Below are 16,434 nucleotides of genomic sequence, written 5' to 3' on the forward strand. Positions count from 1 at the left end.
GGACTTCTAAAATTTTCAAAGATTACTAATCAAAGTATTAGAAGTTCTTATTCTCTTGTTTTTAAAGAAAAATTCTTTCTTGGATTGATATTAACCGAAGATATATTTGATGTGTATTGCAGATTCGTGTTTGATCCAGGAGGAAGAAAACTAGATCTAAAAGAATAAGGCCACTCCAAGATGGCCATGCTCCCAAAGATTGTGTGGAGCTTCTTCATAAGGCGATTGCTAGATTTGAGGACAAATCTTTTTTTTAAGAGGGAGGGTATGATGGAATCGTACTTGACGTAGTCCTCCTTTTGTATTTTTAGTTTTTATAGTTTAGCTCTTAAGGAGCATGGGTTACTATAAATACCCAGCTCCTCTATTGGATTGTTACTTTTGAGATGAATGAGAATTGAATTTTCTGAAATCAGAAATTATTCTCTCTTGAAAGTCAGGCTAGAGAGTCCAAAGACTCCCTCTAGCCACCTTCCAAGCACACTCTCATTCTTCCATTTCTCCAAACTTCACGGTGCATCTCTTTCATTTCCACGCTGACCCTCCACTGCCACATCTGGCACGCGTCAGCTACCAGTACGTCTCCACTCCAACGCATCAGCCACGTCTTCAGACTGCGCCTCTCATTCCTTCCCTCATTCATCCATCGCGCTTGTCTATCACATTCAGAGCGTCTTCTTCTCTCTTCCGATACGCTCATCGTCACCAAACCACATATTCGCACTCCACACGGATCTTCGTAGGTATATTCTCTTCATTCTCCACACTTCATCATCTTCTTCTAGGGTTTCCACCCTCTACCACCATTTTCCACCGATTAAAAACCTTGTTTCCCGATTCAATCCATTTTCCACCGTTCAATCTCCATTTTGAACCGATTAATCGGTTCATTTTGTGTTTTCCCCTTTTCTAGGGTTCCATCGGTCAGTCTAGGGTTTTTTGGTCCGAATAGAGCACGAGTTTAGTTTTCCTTCGAGTCAATATTCGATCTCGTGTTCTCGTCATCATTTTGTCATTTTCCGCTGCGTTCATCTCTCTGGAGGAAGCTTCGAGGAGTCCGCGTCACGTCTTCGGACTCTCCTCGGGCGTTCGTCCATCACTATGTGTTATATCCTTTGAACCTCTAGCCTTGAACATGATTTGAAAACCCTTGTTGAAAAGCTTTACCTTGAGTTAAGTAGAAAATATTTTGTGGTATTGACAAATGTTCAAGTTTGGGGTTGTTGGAAAATAGATAGGGAAATTGAAAGCATTGAGCTAAGAGCTAATAATTAAGTCTGTGAAAAGAAAAAGAAAAAGAGAAAGAAAAGAAAAGAAAAAGCAAAGCTCAATGCAAAAGAAAGTTGGGAATAAATAAGAATGATTGTGTTTATATGTTTCTCTTAACTCAAGGGTTTTGTGATCTAGAAAAACCAATTTTCTTGTTAGCCCAGCCACGTTATAAGCCATAGAAAAGTCCTTGTGATGATGCTTGCTGATAAGTGTTTTTGATTGTGGTTAAATGAAAGGCAAAGTTGATTCATGTGATATTGTAATAGTAGAGTGAATGAGTGAATATCTCCTATACACTTGTGTGTTTGAGTGAAACACTTTATCTAGTGAGGATACATTCCATGAACACATAAGAACATCTTTTCTTAGTTAATTGATCATTCATGAAAATAGTATTTGTTGGATAGTATGTGTTTGAGTGATCACTAAAAGCATGTGCACATCTTGATTGAAGTCTTGATGATGAGCTAAATTGAGTATTTACTTTTCTTGAAAGAAGGATTTTTGCATGTGGTGAACCATTATATGGATTGATGGAAGATTGAGTTACATCTTGTTTGCTTGAGGACAAGCAAAGTTTTAAGTTTGGGGTTGTGATAACGGTTGAAAAACCGTTATTTTTATGCTTAAATTTGATACCAAAAGCAACCTTTAAGACTTAGAAACTAGCTTGAACTCATATTTTTGCTTTAGTTTTGAGAATAAGAGAGTTGAAAGTGAATTTAATGGTTTTGTGCAAGATTCCCTTGATTTTGTAGGCTAATTGAATGATTTGAAAAAAGAATTGAAATACCGAATGATTGGAGTGCTGAAAAGTCAACCAGTCAACCAGAAAAGTCAACCAGTCAACCAGAAAAGTCAACCAGTCAACCAGAATGCTGAAAAACCAACCAGAACGTAGAAAAAGTCTGACCGAGTGGCGCTGAGCGGAAAAATACCGCTGAGCGGCACTTTTCGGGTGCCGAAATCACCGCTGAGGGGCAAAACAGCAGCTGGGGGGCAAACTAAGTGGGCTTGGACCGGTTTTCTTTTGTTTTTATGGGCTTGGACTTGTTTTATGTTATTTTTATGCCCTATTTAAGGACTTGCACGTCCTAGGGTTTGTATCTTTGGCTGGGAGGAAGTAGAAACACAATTTTCACCCCTTAGGGGTAGATTGGGAGATGGTGACGGCTCTCCTCTTCTCTTTCTCGGGTTTTTCTATCTCTTTCATTCTTTCATTATTGTTCATCTAGGTTCACCATGAATATGGTGAACTAAACTCTGTATGTTTGTTGGGGAATCAATGTAATCTTTTGAAGCTCTCATATATGGAATTTGTTTTTACATCTTTTATTTAAGATCTATGCTTTCTTTCAACATTAGTTAGGGTTTTTCCTCTTTGCGTAATGCTTGCATTGTTTAACTCATTCGATGCATGATTATTGGTTTTGTCGATACGGGCGCGTACGGGGAAGTCTAGATGCGGGGAATTTCTCCCAATAGTATATTGGTTGTCGTTAAGCTCCTGCACTTATGAACTGATCATTAGGAATGCTAGGAATTGTATGAACTCGTGATTGGGGAGAAGCCTTTTTGAAAGGTACTTTAGAGAGTGGCATTAACAATGATGATTTGAATGTTGAATTCCTAAAATATATGAGAGTGGATAAGATGAAATTGACCCCCAACAACATATTCATACATAAATTCCATTGAAAGTGTTTATCTTTTGCTTTTTGCCATTGATCAAAACTTCATGCATACATATTTAATTTTCGTCTTTTGCATATAAAATCCAAATATTTCGTCTTTAAGTCTTAGCTAATCAAGAAACCACACAGCTAAACTAGGTCGTGAGTCCTTTGGGAAGAACGATACTTGGTCTTACCAAGTTTGTGACATCATATTTTGGTGTTCATAAATTTGTCCATCACTTTAATAACCCAGTTTCACCCACAAAATTTAATATGGCTTATTCCCGTCAACTTCTCGTTGATATGTCCCTTTTACGTCTACAAGATAAACACATCGTCAAGTGAATTTGGGAAGGCAATGAACGAGTCATTTGCCTCGAAGACATGCAATTTGGATAGCAAAGCATGTCAACGAACTTGATGAAAGAATAAAGAATATTCTACAGGCAGTAGGGTTTATCCATATTTTGCAAGCATCAAGTATGGAGATAAATCACCAACTAGTGACTGCTTTGGTTGAGAGGTGGAGAGTCGAGACTCATACTTTCCACTTGCCTCTTGGTGAAAGTACGATAACAGTGGAAGACGTTGCATTACAACTGGGGCTTCCCATTGAAGGACATGTGGTCAGTGGCATCAGTAGTGGTCCACTAACAGTTTTTTTTCATCAACTACTAGGAGATGTTCCTCCTGAAAATTGTGCCAGGGGCAACAAAGTCAAGTTGTCATGGCTGAATAACACTTTTCCCCAATTGCCTCATGATGCAACCGATCAGGTTATTGAACAATACGCTAGAGCGTATATGTTGATGATAATTGGCAGTGTCATGATGCCAGATACATCTGCAAGCATGGTGCATTTGATGTATCTTCCCCTATTGGCGGACCTGTAGAACGTTTCACAGTATAGCTGGGGATCCGCCATGCTTTCCTACTTGTATCGTGCCCTTGATCATGGGACTAGGGCTGACCAAGAGAATATCGGAGGGTGCATGATCTTGTTATAATGCTGGGCATGGGAAAGAATAACATGTCTTTCACCAGAATTAGTTGATGTCACAGAGTACGACATATCTTCTGGTGCAGTTTTTCCACTTGCGAAAAGATGGTGTCGCACAACACAGTCAATATTCCATGAGACTACAACTGTGAAACAATTTCATCAAAAAATAGACAACCTATCACCTAGACAGGTATTTTTCAAAGACTAAGGGGCTCATCTTCTACAGGTGGGGGACGTTGCCGCCGTCAACCTTCACCGGTAGAAAACTCACCCTTGCCCTCACCACTACCGTCACCGACTGCTCAACACCAAAATCTTCAATTTTCAACTCCTGCACTAGCCCAAAGGTATTTCTCGCTATATAAAGACCGTCAAATCATTGAGCCAAAATACCTAGATGAGGAATATTTTGAAAGTCATAGTTTTGAATTTTTTGGCATGCTCAGACATTTGGGATTGGATGAATTTTTTGCGATGTTGCCCATTATTATCCTGATTTGGTACGTGTGTTTTATAGTAACCTCAAATTTTCTGAAACTGGAACAATGAAAACTGAGGTGAACAATGTGCAAATTATTATCAAACCCAGCATTTTTGCTTCTATAGCCAACCTTCCCTATGTTGGGTTGCCCTTTGAGGGGAAATTATTTGAGGATTGGGCCAATGAATACAATATAGACGTAGCCAGACAATTAATTTCTTTGCCACACAATCCCCCTACGAGCAGAATTCTAGCAGGGAATATGACAGCTGAGGCTAGAGTATTACATTATGTTATATGTCATGTTTTGTTTCCACGTGTTTCTAACTTTGCACAGGCAACCGAGGAAGATCTTCTGATAATGTGGATAATAATGACGGCAAAGCAGATAAACTGGACCCATCTCATCCGACATAGGATGAAGAAGGCTCTGAGGCCAGGTGCTCCTTTACCATATCCAACTTTGGTCACCCGCATCCTAGAACATTTTAAAGTTCCACTGGAGGATGAAATATCTGTCCCACCTACTAGGCATTGGACAATATCAGGAGGAGTCATACAATCATTTGGATTGACCAAAAATGCTGACAACAGATGGGTGCACAGAAATTCTCCTCCTCCACCTCAACCTCAAAATCAACCACCTCCTCAACTACAACTACCACCAGTTCGTCAACAACAAACTAGTAAATTTGATGATGTCATGAGGGGGATAAACGATCTTCGAACATGTTGGGGACAACTTCAATACACTCAATGAAAGCATGAATGCAAGATTTGAACAATTGGAGCTGAACATGGGTGACCGCTTCGATACTATTGATGCTCGAGTTAAGCATGTAGAGCACGACATTGAGTATCTGCGTCGTCATTTTGGTCCACATAGTGGATCATCTTCCTAGATGCCTTTCAATTTGTAGTGTCCTTTTCTTTTAATTTAAGCTTCTTCCTTATGTAATGCATTTTTAATTCAATAAAATACTACAAATTTCATTTCTCATTTCATCTTATGATTTTGTCTTATTTCAATTACATAAAATCATATACTCTTCCTATACAAAACAATACATCATAATGTAATCAACAACAATGCGTGCTTACACAAATTCATATCAATGCACTTAATAAACTTCAAAATATGCACCACAATTACAATACAAAATTTCAAAAACCAACCAAAAACACACTGGTAATCGATTACAACAACCTTGTAATCGCTTACCAGAATGATTCTTGCACCAAAAAAACCTAGTAATTGTAAGACCCTTGAAATTTGTTGTAATTAAGATACTAGATATTTTTTAAATAAAAAAATAATTTTATGTATAAATGCTACAATAAAATACGTATAGTGCTACAGTAAAATTTGTACAGTGCTACAGTAAAAATACCTCGTGAATCATGTGTTGCTACAGTACTGCTACAGGAAAAATGTAGTACAAGCTACAGTACCGCTACAGTGAATAGTAGTACAGCTACAGTACTGCTATAGTAATTGTAGTACTGCTACAGTACCCCCTAACTTCAACTATAAAAAGAGGTGAGAAATGAAGTTTTAGGGGAGGAGAGTGAAATTGAGTAAAACTTTTGTAAAAAATAAGAAGATATTAGGAATAAAATCTGAGTTGTAGAGAAGGTAGCGGGAGCTTCTTAAGAAGTGCTCTTCATTCAGAAAGGAGCGAAAATCAGGTAAGGGGAGCTAACCTTGAACATTTCGTTTCGTATTATCTTGAGTCTTGAATATGCAATATTTTGCTTTTGTCTGATTTTAAATTTTGAATATGAAGTATTTTATATCTGCATGAACCTTGAAATTTGAATGAGAACATGCTTTTGTGCTTAGATCCAAGTGTGATAATTGTAAAATGTGATGTTGATTATGTTATGTCATTTGTATATAATTAGTTGTTTATGTTTGTATTTTTGGATGGATTAGAAGTTGTCTAATCGGCTCTGCCAGATTCAACTTCTTGTTTCCCCAAAGCTTTTGTTGTTTCTTATATCTTTATTTTTGGAAGTACGAGAAGTTGTCTAACCGGCTCTGCCAGATTCAACTTCTTGTTTCCCCATACATTTTATTTCTTATTTATATTGTATTTTTGGAAGGATGAGAAGTTGTCTAACCGGCTATGCCAGATTCAACTTCTTGTTTCCCCAGAAATTTTATTGTTTTATCTATTTTTTATTGCATCTTTCTGGAAGGATGAGAAGTTGTCTAACCGGCTCTACCAGATTCAACTTCTTGTTTCCCCTGAATTTTTATATTAATATTATTCTGATGGTAAGGGGAGCTAATTATTTTGTATGAATTTATCTTATAAAAATATATGCATATGAATGTTGAACGGGTGTGCTCTTGTGAAACTATTTTATGACTTTTATTATATTGGGTGTTATAACTGAAACTGTGAAATTGTACATGTTGTGATGTGATGAATTTAATCTGTTTTGAATGAGTTTGTTGGCTGAAATTGATCTTGTTGGAAGGTCTGGAGTAAGGATTCTGTAATAGCTTGTATATGGGTATTAAATAGATGTCAAATATTGTTTGAGGTTGTTGTGAGAGGAAGAGAAAATATTAAAATTTGGCATTTCAGATTTAGAGCATAAGAGAACAGGATAGATAATTTAAATAAATCAATTGTTAATTATTGAGGGCCTTTCTTTGTTGGTAGGATAGAGGAACCTTAAAAACCTGAGTTGGCACATCCCTGATCATAGAGCAGCCCTGGCCTGGTCCAGTCAGTTGTGACTAGTCATATGTGCTGGTGTCGAAGGTGAGTTTGATGCGTTCAGACATCTGGGTCCTCTCCGGTGACCAATTGGGGTAAAGAAAGATCTCTACTAGGATGAAAATAAAATAAAACAAGTTGATTGTAGATGCATAAAGTTATCATGGTAAAACCTCCATATATATTTCATTTATCGTTACATTGAGCTCAGACTTTAATATGTAGTTCCTGAGATATGTTGATGTATTTTGGCTGATCTATGATCTTTGTTTGCTGAAAATATGTTGAGTTATACTCGTTATGGGCAAAATGAGTTTATAATATGAAGTATGATATCTGGCAATATGTTTAATTTATTGACACCAAAACGGGTTATTATGAATTTATGATTAAAGAGTAACATGATTGAGTTAGGTGGACAAGAGGGTATGAATTGTTGATTTTATGAAATGTTGGAGTGGATATAAAAAATCATTACTTATGAAATGATGTTTACTACCGGGAGTAGTATGTTCGAGTTGTACCATGAGAGCTTGATATGAGCAAAGTAACACCTGAGGTTTATGAAAGCAGGCAGAAAGTGGTCTGACCATAAGGCTTTGACATAAACATATGATTCGTAAATTTTATAGAAGCAGGCAGAGAGGGGTCTAACCATAAGGCTTCAGAAAGTAAGACATAGTACACAAGTAAGGCTTAAGGAAGCAGGCAGAGAGCGGTCTGACCATAAGGCTTCGTGAGTAAGCATGGTATACTTGTAAGGTTTATGAAAATGAGAAAGAGGATTTTGAAGAAGTTAAAAAAAATGGATTAATGACATCGGGATAATGGTATTTATAAATTGTGGAAATACATGATTGAAACATTTATATTATAAGTTTAATGATTGTATGATATGGTTGGCTTACCCTTATTTGTTTGTGCTATGATCATATAACTCATGTTATATGTGAGCAGATAATGTTGCAGATGCGGTTGAAAAAGCTTAAAGATGATGAGAGAGATGCGGGAAAAAACTTTCAGGGATTTTTGTAAAAAGAATAAATTTGCATTGGAAAAATATGTTGTGTAAGACTTATAAGTTAAATTTCGAATTTATGTTAAGTGGTGAAGACTATAATGTATAAAGTTTGTAAGTTTGGAATTGTACTTTGAAAGAATTGAAATAAAGTTTGATTGTTTATATCAGATATCAAATTAATTTAGTCTTTACTATAAGTAATACCCTTTAAATATATTTGGGTGTTACAGTAATCGATTACACAAGTGTGGTAATCGATTACCAGTACGTATTTGGCATACTTATTTGAAGTCGTGCAGGGGGGTCACAATTTCAACACTCTGTAATCGATTACCATTACATTGTAATCGATTACGGTCATCAAAAGTCGTTTTTGGGGTGCACGACTTCACCACTGTAGATGTGAACAGTGTGAAGTCGTGCAGGGGGGCACGACTTCTTCAGTTGAAGTCGTTTGGGCCCCCACGACTTTCCCATTTTCGTAATTTAGGTTGAATTTGCCCATTTTGGTAATATTAAAGGCAAATATGCCTAGTTTGGTGCAAAAGCCCATATTATCAAAATCATCCATTCACATTTGTGTTTTTCCCCAATTGATCAAATTGCATTCATATTTACTTTTTCTGCATGTTGCATTCTAAACCATTGAAATTTTTCTTAAGTCTTAATTAGTTAAGGTATTACATGATTGTCTGGTGTCGTGAGTTTTCTGGGATACGATACTTGATCTTACCATTTTATATTACTTGATACGATTTGGTACACTTGCCAATGTGTTAACAATATCACTCTACAACTCAAAGGTACGAATGTTTTTCCCTTGAGGGTGTATTCATCTGGGATGATCTTAGTGAGGTGACACTTGATTTTCTTTTGGATTTTGTGGGAGAAAGATTTTATTTTATTTTCTTTTTTTGGACAAGGGCAGAGTTTCCAACCTATAGAATTACATATTGATTGATAAAGAGAGACAAAATACATGGTTGATGATGAGTGTGCACTTATTCCATATCCAACTTGATTAGGATTAAATGGGGGCATCAAGGTCTTTGGATGTACATATTCAATTCAAGCAGGTGTTGATAGTGCAGCCCATGGCCTAGGTATATGCTGCGGAAGAGGTCGTGGTTGGTGTTCAGCAGAAAGTTGGGGTCTGTTAGTGCATCCAAGTTGTGGAAACTCAGTGTTGTAATTTAATACTATCGTATAGCATATGATCCTCCATTGAACCCAAAACCAGGATAAAATCTTTGCATGTACTTGCTATACAAATTATAAGTAGATTATAGGCTAATTCATACATTAAATATAACTCATGAATATGTGAGTGCAAGAATTCGTTTCCTCCATTTTTATATGGGGCGCAAAACTCAGTGGAACAGTTAAGGCGCTTTACGTTGTCTCTTTTCCCGTAATGATATCATTTATATCATCAATCTGAATGATGCATGAACCTGGGAAGCATGGTGGGTGTGCATTGTGGACTACAGAAGTCAATTGATTAACATTCCCATTCACTTTTGGTTCTGTGAACGCTTATATCATTAAGTTATATGCAGATAATTTTCTATTGGTATTGTTGCTTTACGTGAAATCTAATTATATATGGAATTTTTTGTTGTTCATTTTGGTATTGTTGTTGTGCAAGATCTTTGTGTAATCAATTTTGAATGTGCCTTATTTATATAAAAGTACATATACCATCGGCAAGAAACAAATCAAATTTAATAAATGACTGGAATACTTAATTCTTTTTGCGTTGAGAGTCCTTTTGTTAGGCAAGAGCTCTCATGTTTTATTCTATTTTTAGTGTAGATAATGTTTTTCTTAGTAATTTTCTCTTCTCTCACTCTGGTAGGAGTACCCTGAGTATGTAGCATATGAGACTCCAAGGTTCTTTTCTGATGATTGGCTCAATCTGTATCTTGAGAACTTCAAAATCCATATTGATTCTGACACACAGCAAATGAGGAAATATGTTGCTCCGACTATCAATTTTTTTACATAGGGCTGAAAGGTGTGATTGTAGGTGTAATAAATTCTTCTAGCAACAATGCACAGCAGATCATACTGTATTTCTCTTTATAGAGCGACAAAAAACCGATCAGTAACCTCTTGCTTTCAATCTGATGTTTTCAGGTCCTATAGTTGCTTTGTTTATTCTCATTTCAATTTGCCATGTGATTTATGAACTATTGTTTTAGGTTGGGAGGAGGGAGAGAGAAACTATGTGATTTTGTATTGGAATTTGTAGTTCGGTTACTCTAAACTATTTTTTTAATTCAGTACATTTTTCATAACTTAGTTTACAGTGGAGTATAGTACACTTTACCCACCCCTACTCAACACACGACATTCCTCTTTACTCTATTACTTCTACTTTCAAAAGAAGTCAAGCCAAAATTGTCTTTCTAAATGCTCAATCCAAAAGATATTTTTTTAAATATATTTCAAATTCTATAATTCAAATTATATTTATGAATCTAAAAATATCTCTTGAAATATATAATTTAAAATCCATTGAAAAAATATATGCCAAATTTCACATTATGCACAGTCCAAAATGTATTTTTTTTAAATGCATCTTAAATTATGCATTTTTAAATCGGATTTTGAAATACATATAATTCAAAATATATTTAAAAAAAAAATACATTCTTAATTATAAAATTCATAATATATTTTCAAATTCAAAAATAACCTTCAAAATACATAATCTAAAAAAATGTATTTCTTAATAAATTTGGAATTATACAGTCCAAAAAGATATTTTGAAGTCTATAAATATATTTTGGATTGCTCATAAATTTATTAAAAAACATGAAAATAGCTCACTACCTCCGGCGACCACTACCAATCACGAACACCATCACCAACAAAAAAACCCCACCAACCATCAACAACCAACACAAGTACATCATATGGATAATATGGATATTCTAACAATTACAGGGTGCAGGAAGCAATTGCCCCTTATGGACCAGAGGTAAAAATCAATTATGAATATATTTGTTCTCCATGAAATGATATTCTGTGTTCTTGAAATTGCATCTTAGCCAGACATAGAAATCATATAAGCCAAGTAATTTACAATCTTTGAATTCAAATTCACCAGTACTCTATATGCTTTAAACACTTGTATTCTACGTAGAAGTCAGGGTCAATTATGGTGATGCATTGATTCTTCTTCCTCATCAGGTGTTCAATACCTTCTCATCCTTTTCATTAGGTCCAATTTCTTGACAAATAGAAGTCATCATTTCATTGCCCAAAACCACTCCTTGATTTTGTATATAGACCCATTTTTCTTGAAAAAGGTAGAAAAACACAACCAAAGTTATCTCAACAGTGAAAAGTATTTTCCAAATTTTTATGCCTTTTGATGTTTTTTGGTGGTAGGCTTCTAATCCAAGATATACATTCAGGACACCCAGGAATGTGACTGCAGTTCCAAGTATCCAGTGTGCAAAGAACCAAACACTTCTTTTGGATCCTCTGTTAAGAACAACAACAATAATATCATATTCATCATGTTCTATTAACAATGCTAATAAACAGAGGATAAAAGGTCTAATTACTTTAACTTTTCATTGGTTTTGTAAGGTTGAGTACTTGTTTTTTAAGGCATTTAAAGGAAGAATTATGTTGCATTATTTCTCTCAAATTTTAGTTTTAGTCCTTTCATGTTTTGGTGGATTTTAAACTTTGTCGTTAGGGATTAAATTGATCAAATTTCAAAATATACAAAAGACCAAAACTACCAATTTTAAAATGTAGTGACAAACCAATTTTGACTAAAACATGAGTAACCTAAAACATATTTTCTCAGGTCAACGAAGGATAAAACTTCCTAACCAACAAAATCATGCGCATAGATACACAAATTCTCAATGAAAGTGAATTTAGTTGTTTTACCTTTGTGGTCGAAAAAGACCAAGTAAAACTTGGAGCCAGATAATGCCATATAGTGCAACTCCTAATCTTTGATGACTATTGTTGAAGTGGTTGTTGAAATTTTTTATGGACATGATTGCTCCAACTGTGGCAAGCAGCACCGCAATCATCTGCTGAATAGAAATTCAAAAGTATATATCATGTTAAAAAGGAAAATGACATCCGTGAAAAAAATACTTTAGACAAGTTAGTTATTTCTGTTAATGATGGTCTATATTAACTTCTGCCCTTCATCATAGCTATGACTTGGTAGTATCAAGAAGGCCCATAAGCATAATTTTGTTGTTTTCTTCACAGCCTGTGTTTCACTAATGAGATGAACAAAGCTTGGAGTCTCCAAAACATAAAAGGTTATTTAATAAAATGCCTTTCTTGTCCTCAAAGTATCCATAATAGTCCTTTTTCAATAAACTAGGAGGTAATCACCAATGCATAATCTCATTAGCAACTAACAAGCTTTAGGCTAAAAAATTAACTAAAATTCTGAATCTTTCTACTTTTAGCTTCACTTCATCATCATTAAAAGTAAATCAGTGCTACAACTAACCTTATGAAACTAATATATGGCCATTAACAGATCCAGAGGCTTTCCAAATGATTTGTTGTATTCTAATCTAACACATTAGTCACTCTAATTTATTCATTCACTAATAGCCAAAATGCTTTACTTTTAAGTATGAATTGGATTTAAAGTTAGAGGTTAAAAAGGGCAAACAAGTTTTGAATTCATTTATATATCCCCTTCAACTCAAATAGACATGCACTAACAGTACTAATTATGCATTCAATTGAGCAAGGTGAAGATAAAAGTAGATTGATCATTTTGAAAATACTATTACAACAAGCACATAGACCATCTTGAAAATACTGTTTACAACTATTTTGGCCATTTCCACAACACTTATTTTCTCACTAGCGTAAATTCTTGTTCTGTGATTTTGTAGATCATTGGTTTTCAAGTTAAAGTAAGAGAACTTACAGTAGAAACAATCAATTATTACATTTGATTTGGAGTTGTGATGTAATGTGGACTTAGATATACTTGCCTGTAAAATTGAATGAACATAGAACACAATTCTATGCCTTCTTGAATTCTCCTCTTTGTTTGATAATCTAATTGCAAGTATACCTACAGGCATCAAGAACCCCATTGAAGCCCACAGGAGAAAGCCATGTAGTGTAATCTCAAACTGAAGTCTTGGACTCATCTTAACCAATCACAGAAGAAAAAGAGTTAGCTTCAGAGACAGAACTCACATTTAATAAACAAGGGATTTAACTTGCAAGATTGGAAATTAGGCAAGGGGGAAAAATGAACAGATTATGCTGCTAACTTTCTTGAATAAAATTTCAGAATATGGAATTTGATGAAATACCCTACCTGAATGTGGTTATTATCTTTGGTTCTTGAAGGGCTGCTTGTAATTTTCTGGTGCTCTTGGGATGAACCAACAAGGGGAAACATGATGAATACAAGAGAAGCATGAAAGAAGAAAGAAATGAGCTTTTGCTGAACTCCCATTCTTCCAAGTGCAAACTCAAACTCAATCTCAATCTCAGTCTCCAATTCCAGAAGATAAAAGGAAGCGAAAGAACTATAACATTCTAAGCAAAAACTGAATGTGATTTCCCATGAACTGAAAGAGCTTATCCTCTCTTTTTTTGAAGTGTCTTCTGCTATGTGTATGTGAGATAGGATTCTGAGCAGAGAGCAGTCTTATCTAGACAGTAGAACTAAAAAAGTTGCAACCAATGCAGGAAAAATGTGAGATCAACATGAGGTCAGATAAAGCTCATCAGAAGAGAAGGAGTTTAAACTTTAACCTTCCTTTTAAGTATACATTTCCTTTCAGATTAAACTCACATTTTCTTAAGGTTGTTGCATGGAAAAATTGATTGTTTGTACTAAGTTCGGAAGATCTTGTAAATAATAAATGGAACTTGAAATGAGGCATTAAATGAGATTTCAAACTTGTGGGGTTCACTTGGACAGGCTTTTTGAGAATGTGGACTTGCAGAGCTAAAGTTTGTCAGATTTCAATGTGAGGGGTTAAAATTTATACATGTATATACTGAGAGACAAAGTGGGTTGTGCTACATTTACATTGTAAACATTATCTTATGCTTCCCACTATTGAATGCACATCATTATAACATGCTTGAATAGACTTCTCCACCAACCAAATACCAATATACAGAATTTGGTTACAGAAAAGTGGCTCAATAAAATCAGATTCTAGAAAGATTCTCCACTTCTGAGTTAAAAGTATATCTGCTTTCATTTTAGTTATAGTTATAGTTTTATAAATCACTTTGATAAAAATTAAAATATTTTCTAATAATGTTAGTATTATCCAATCTATAAATAGAACATTATCGGCATTGGGAGAGGTGATAGGAAATGGAAAATCAGAATATGTAACAAACACCCATAACTATATACACCTATTATTTAGGTTCCAAGAGAAGCCCTTCTAATAATGTGAAAATATTTTAATGCCACGCCAATGTGATTCAGTGGGCTAGGGGGTGTTGTTCAGTGTTTTGCAATCAATCATGTAGATTTGTGGAAACTCAATGCTAAAAGACAAATCATTTGTCTACCACGTGACTGTATATTGTTTTAACCTTTATATTCCATGATAAAATATTTTCATGGACACATTTATAAGTAATCATCTTTGATACAAGTTTTATATTATTTAACATGTTTTTTAAATTTTATTGTGATAGTAAAATTAATTTAAATTTTAAATTTTAATAAAGTTTGATTTTCAACTTTAAAAATATATTTAACTCGACTTATTTAAATTTCTTTTAAGTGTCAAAAGAAATTTAAGTTAAAATTTGTTTATACATTTGCACATGTTTTATTTCAAATTTAGTTGAACGTTAATTCATGAAAAAGTTTTAATATTATTAAGTTAAAATTATTTTATTTATTTATTTTAAAAATTTAGAATTAAAATTTAAAACCCAGACAAATTTTTATTTTTATTTAAATTTAGAGATTAAAATATTCAAACTTCCATCTTATACTAAAAATTACTTTAAACAACAAATAATATAGTATTGTAAAAATGGGTTGGAATCAGTGAGCTAACCTCATTCACCATAGGGTCAGACTGGATTGGGATAAAAAAAATTTAAAATTTCGATTTAGGTCAATTTTGAACCTGAGAGACTAAGAACTCAACTCACCTAAATTAAATTCGTAATAAGCCGGATTGACTCACTAATCCACCTAATTTTTCTAATAAGTATTTTTCGTTGGGTTAATAATTTTACAAAATATTAAAACCGAGGCTCATATGAAATTATTTTTGTATGAAATAATTAGGCAATATAAAAATCCAAAAATTTATACTTAACTTAATTTTTATAGAGAAATAAATTTGAATGTGAAACCATTAAAAATTTTGTTAAGGAGATTTTGTGATATGTTTGAATGAAATCTTATGTTTGATTGCTTATAAATCTAATTGAATACCTTTCCTTTTTATTAAGATTTGAATTAGAAAATTTTTATTATCCTTTTTTAATTAAAAAAGAAAAAACTAGTAATTAAATAAGTCACTGAGTTAAACCATTTAATTCACCAATCTCTGATGACCTTTAATTAATTAATAAATAAATCGGATTGGATTAGCTCACTAAATGATAACTAATCTGTAATGGACCGAGCCAAATTAAACTGAGTGGTCCATTTTAACGACAATATTTTAGGTTTATTTGTTTACTTTATTAACTTGTCTTCTTCTACAAATGATTGTAATTATGATATAATTAAATACTAAATATATAATGTATAGTATGATATCTAGGTCGAACGGTTAGCATCCAAGATCGATCGGTCTATCTATTATAGCAACGCTCGTCAACAAGGTCAAACGTGGACAGCGCTCGACAACCAGGTCAAACCAGGTTAAATGACATTGGGCCACAACACTCGTCAAGCAGGTCAAACCGGGTTAAAAGATGTTGGACCATAATTGGACCATCATTTAAGTTATTGGGCTAATAATCCAGCACAGGATAAAATAATCAAAGATATCTTATTAAAGATATTCAAAAAGTTGTTTACGAGCAACTGGCTGAATTTTAAGGTTTAAGGTAAGTCTGTTTATATTTTATTTGGCTTATGATAACTTATAAATACAAGGCCAAGGCTAAAAGTCAGGTATGTTCCATTCACATTCTACTCACGCTCTATAAGATCCAAATACTCAATAGTGATAACAATTCACTAAATATTCAATTGTGAGCAGAAGCTCATCAAACTCCTAACTTGAGCG

The 16,434-nt window shown here is 34.2% G+C and overlaps 1 protein-coding gene across 2 annotated transcripts; it reads right to left on the reverse strand.

Moving 5' to 3' along the window:
- Positions 1–11,171: 11,171 nt before the first annotated feature.
- LOC108342435 (cytochrome b561 domain-containing protein At4g18260) lies at positions 11,172–13,661 on the reverse strand. Of its 2 annotated transcripts, none has more exons than XM_017580211.2 (4): positions 13,521–13,661; positions 13,186–13,347; positions 12,101–12,249; positions 11,172–11,680 (listed from the first exon to the last, which is right to left on the reverse strand). In XM_017580211.2, exons 1-4 carry the CDS (start codon positions 13,659–13,661, stop codon positions 11,380–11,382), a joined length of 753 nt encoding a protein of 250 aa, XP_017435700.1. In that variant the 3' UTR covers positions 11,172–11,379. The 2 variants fall into 2 exon arrangements, with proteins under 2 accessions (XP_017435700.1, XP_052735731.1); XM_052879771.1 differs by having other exon boundaries at positions 12,101–12,252.
- Positions 13,662–16,434: the final 2,773 nt, after the last annotated feature.

Source organism: Vigna angularis, chromosome 6 (assembly GCF_016808095.1).
Source record: "Vigna angularis cultivar LongXiaoDou No.4 chromosome 6, ASM1680809v1, whole genome shotgun sequence".
In the NCBI taxonomy this organism is placed as follows: Eukaryota; Viridiplantae; Streptophyta; class Magnoliopsida; order Fabales; family Fabaceae; genus Vigna; species Vigna angularis.

What these genes read in the sequence shown, in the direction of transcription:
- LOC108342435 (XM_052879771.1), bottom strand. Translation starts at nt 13,661, where the DNA reads ATGGGAGTTCAGCAAAAGCTCATTTCTTTCTTCTTTCATGCTTCTCTT. An exon ending in AAGATAATAACCACATTCAG is followed by an intron (nt 13,348 to 13,520) that starts GTAGGGTATTTC and finishes TGATTGGTTAAG; the next exon opens with ATGAGTCCAAGACTTCAGTT. An exon ending in ATGTTCATTCAATTTTACAG is followed by an intron (nt 12,253 to 13,185) that starts GCAAGTATATCT and finishes ATTTCTATTCAG; the next exon opens with CAGATGATTGCGGTGCTGCT.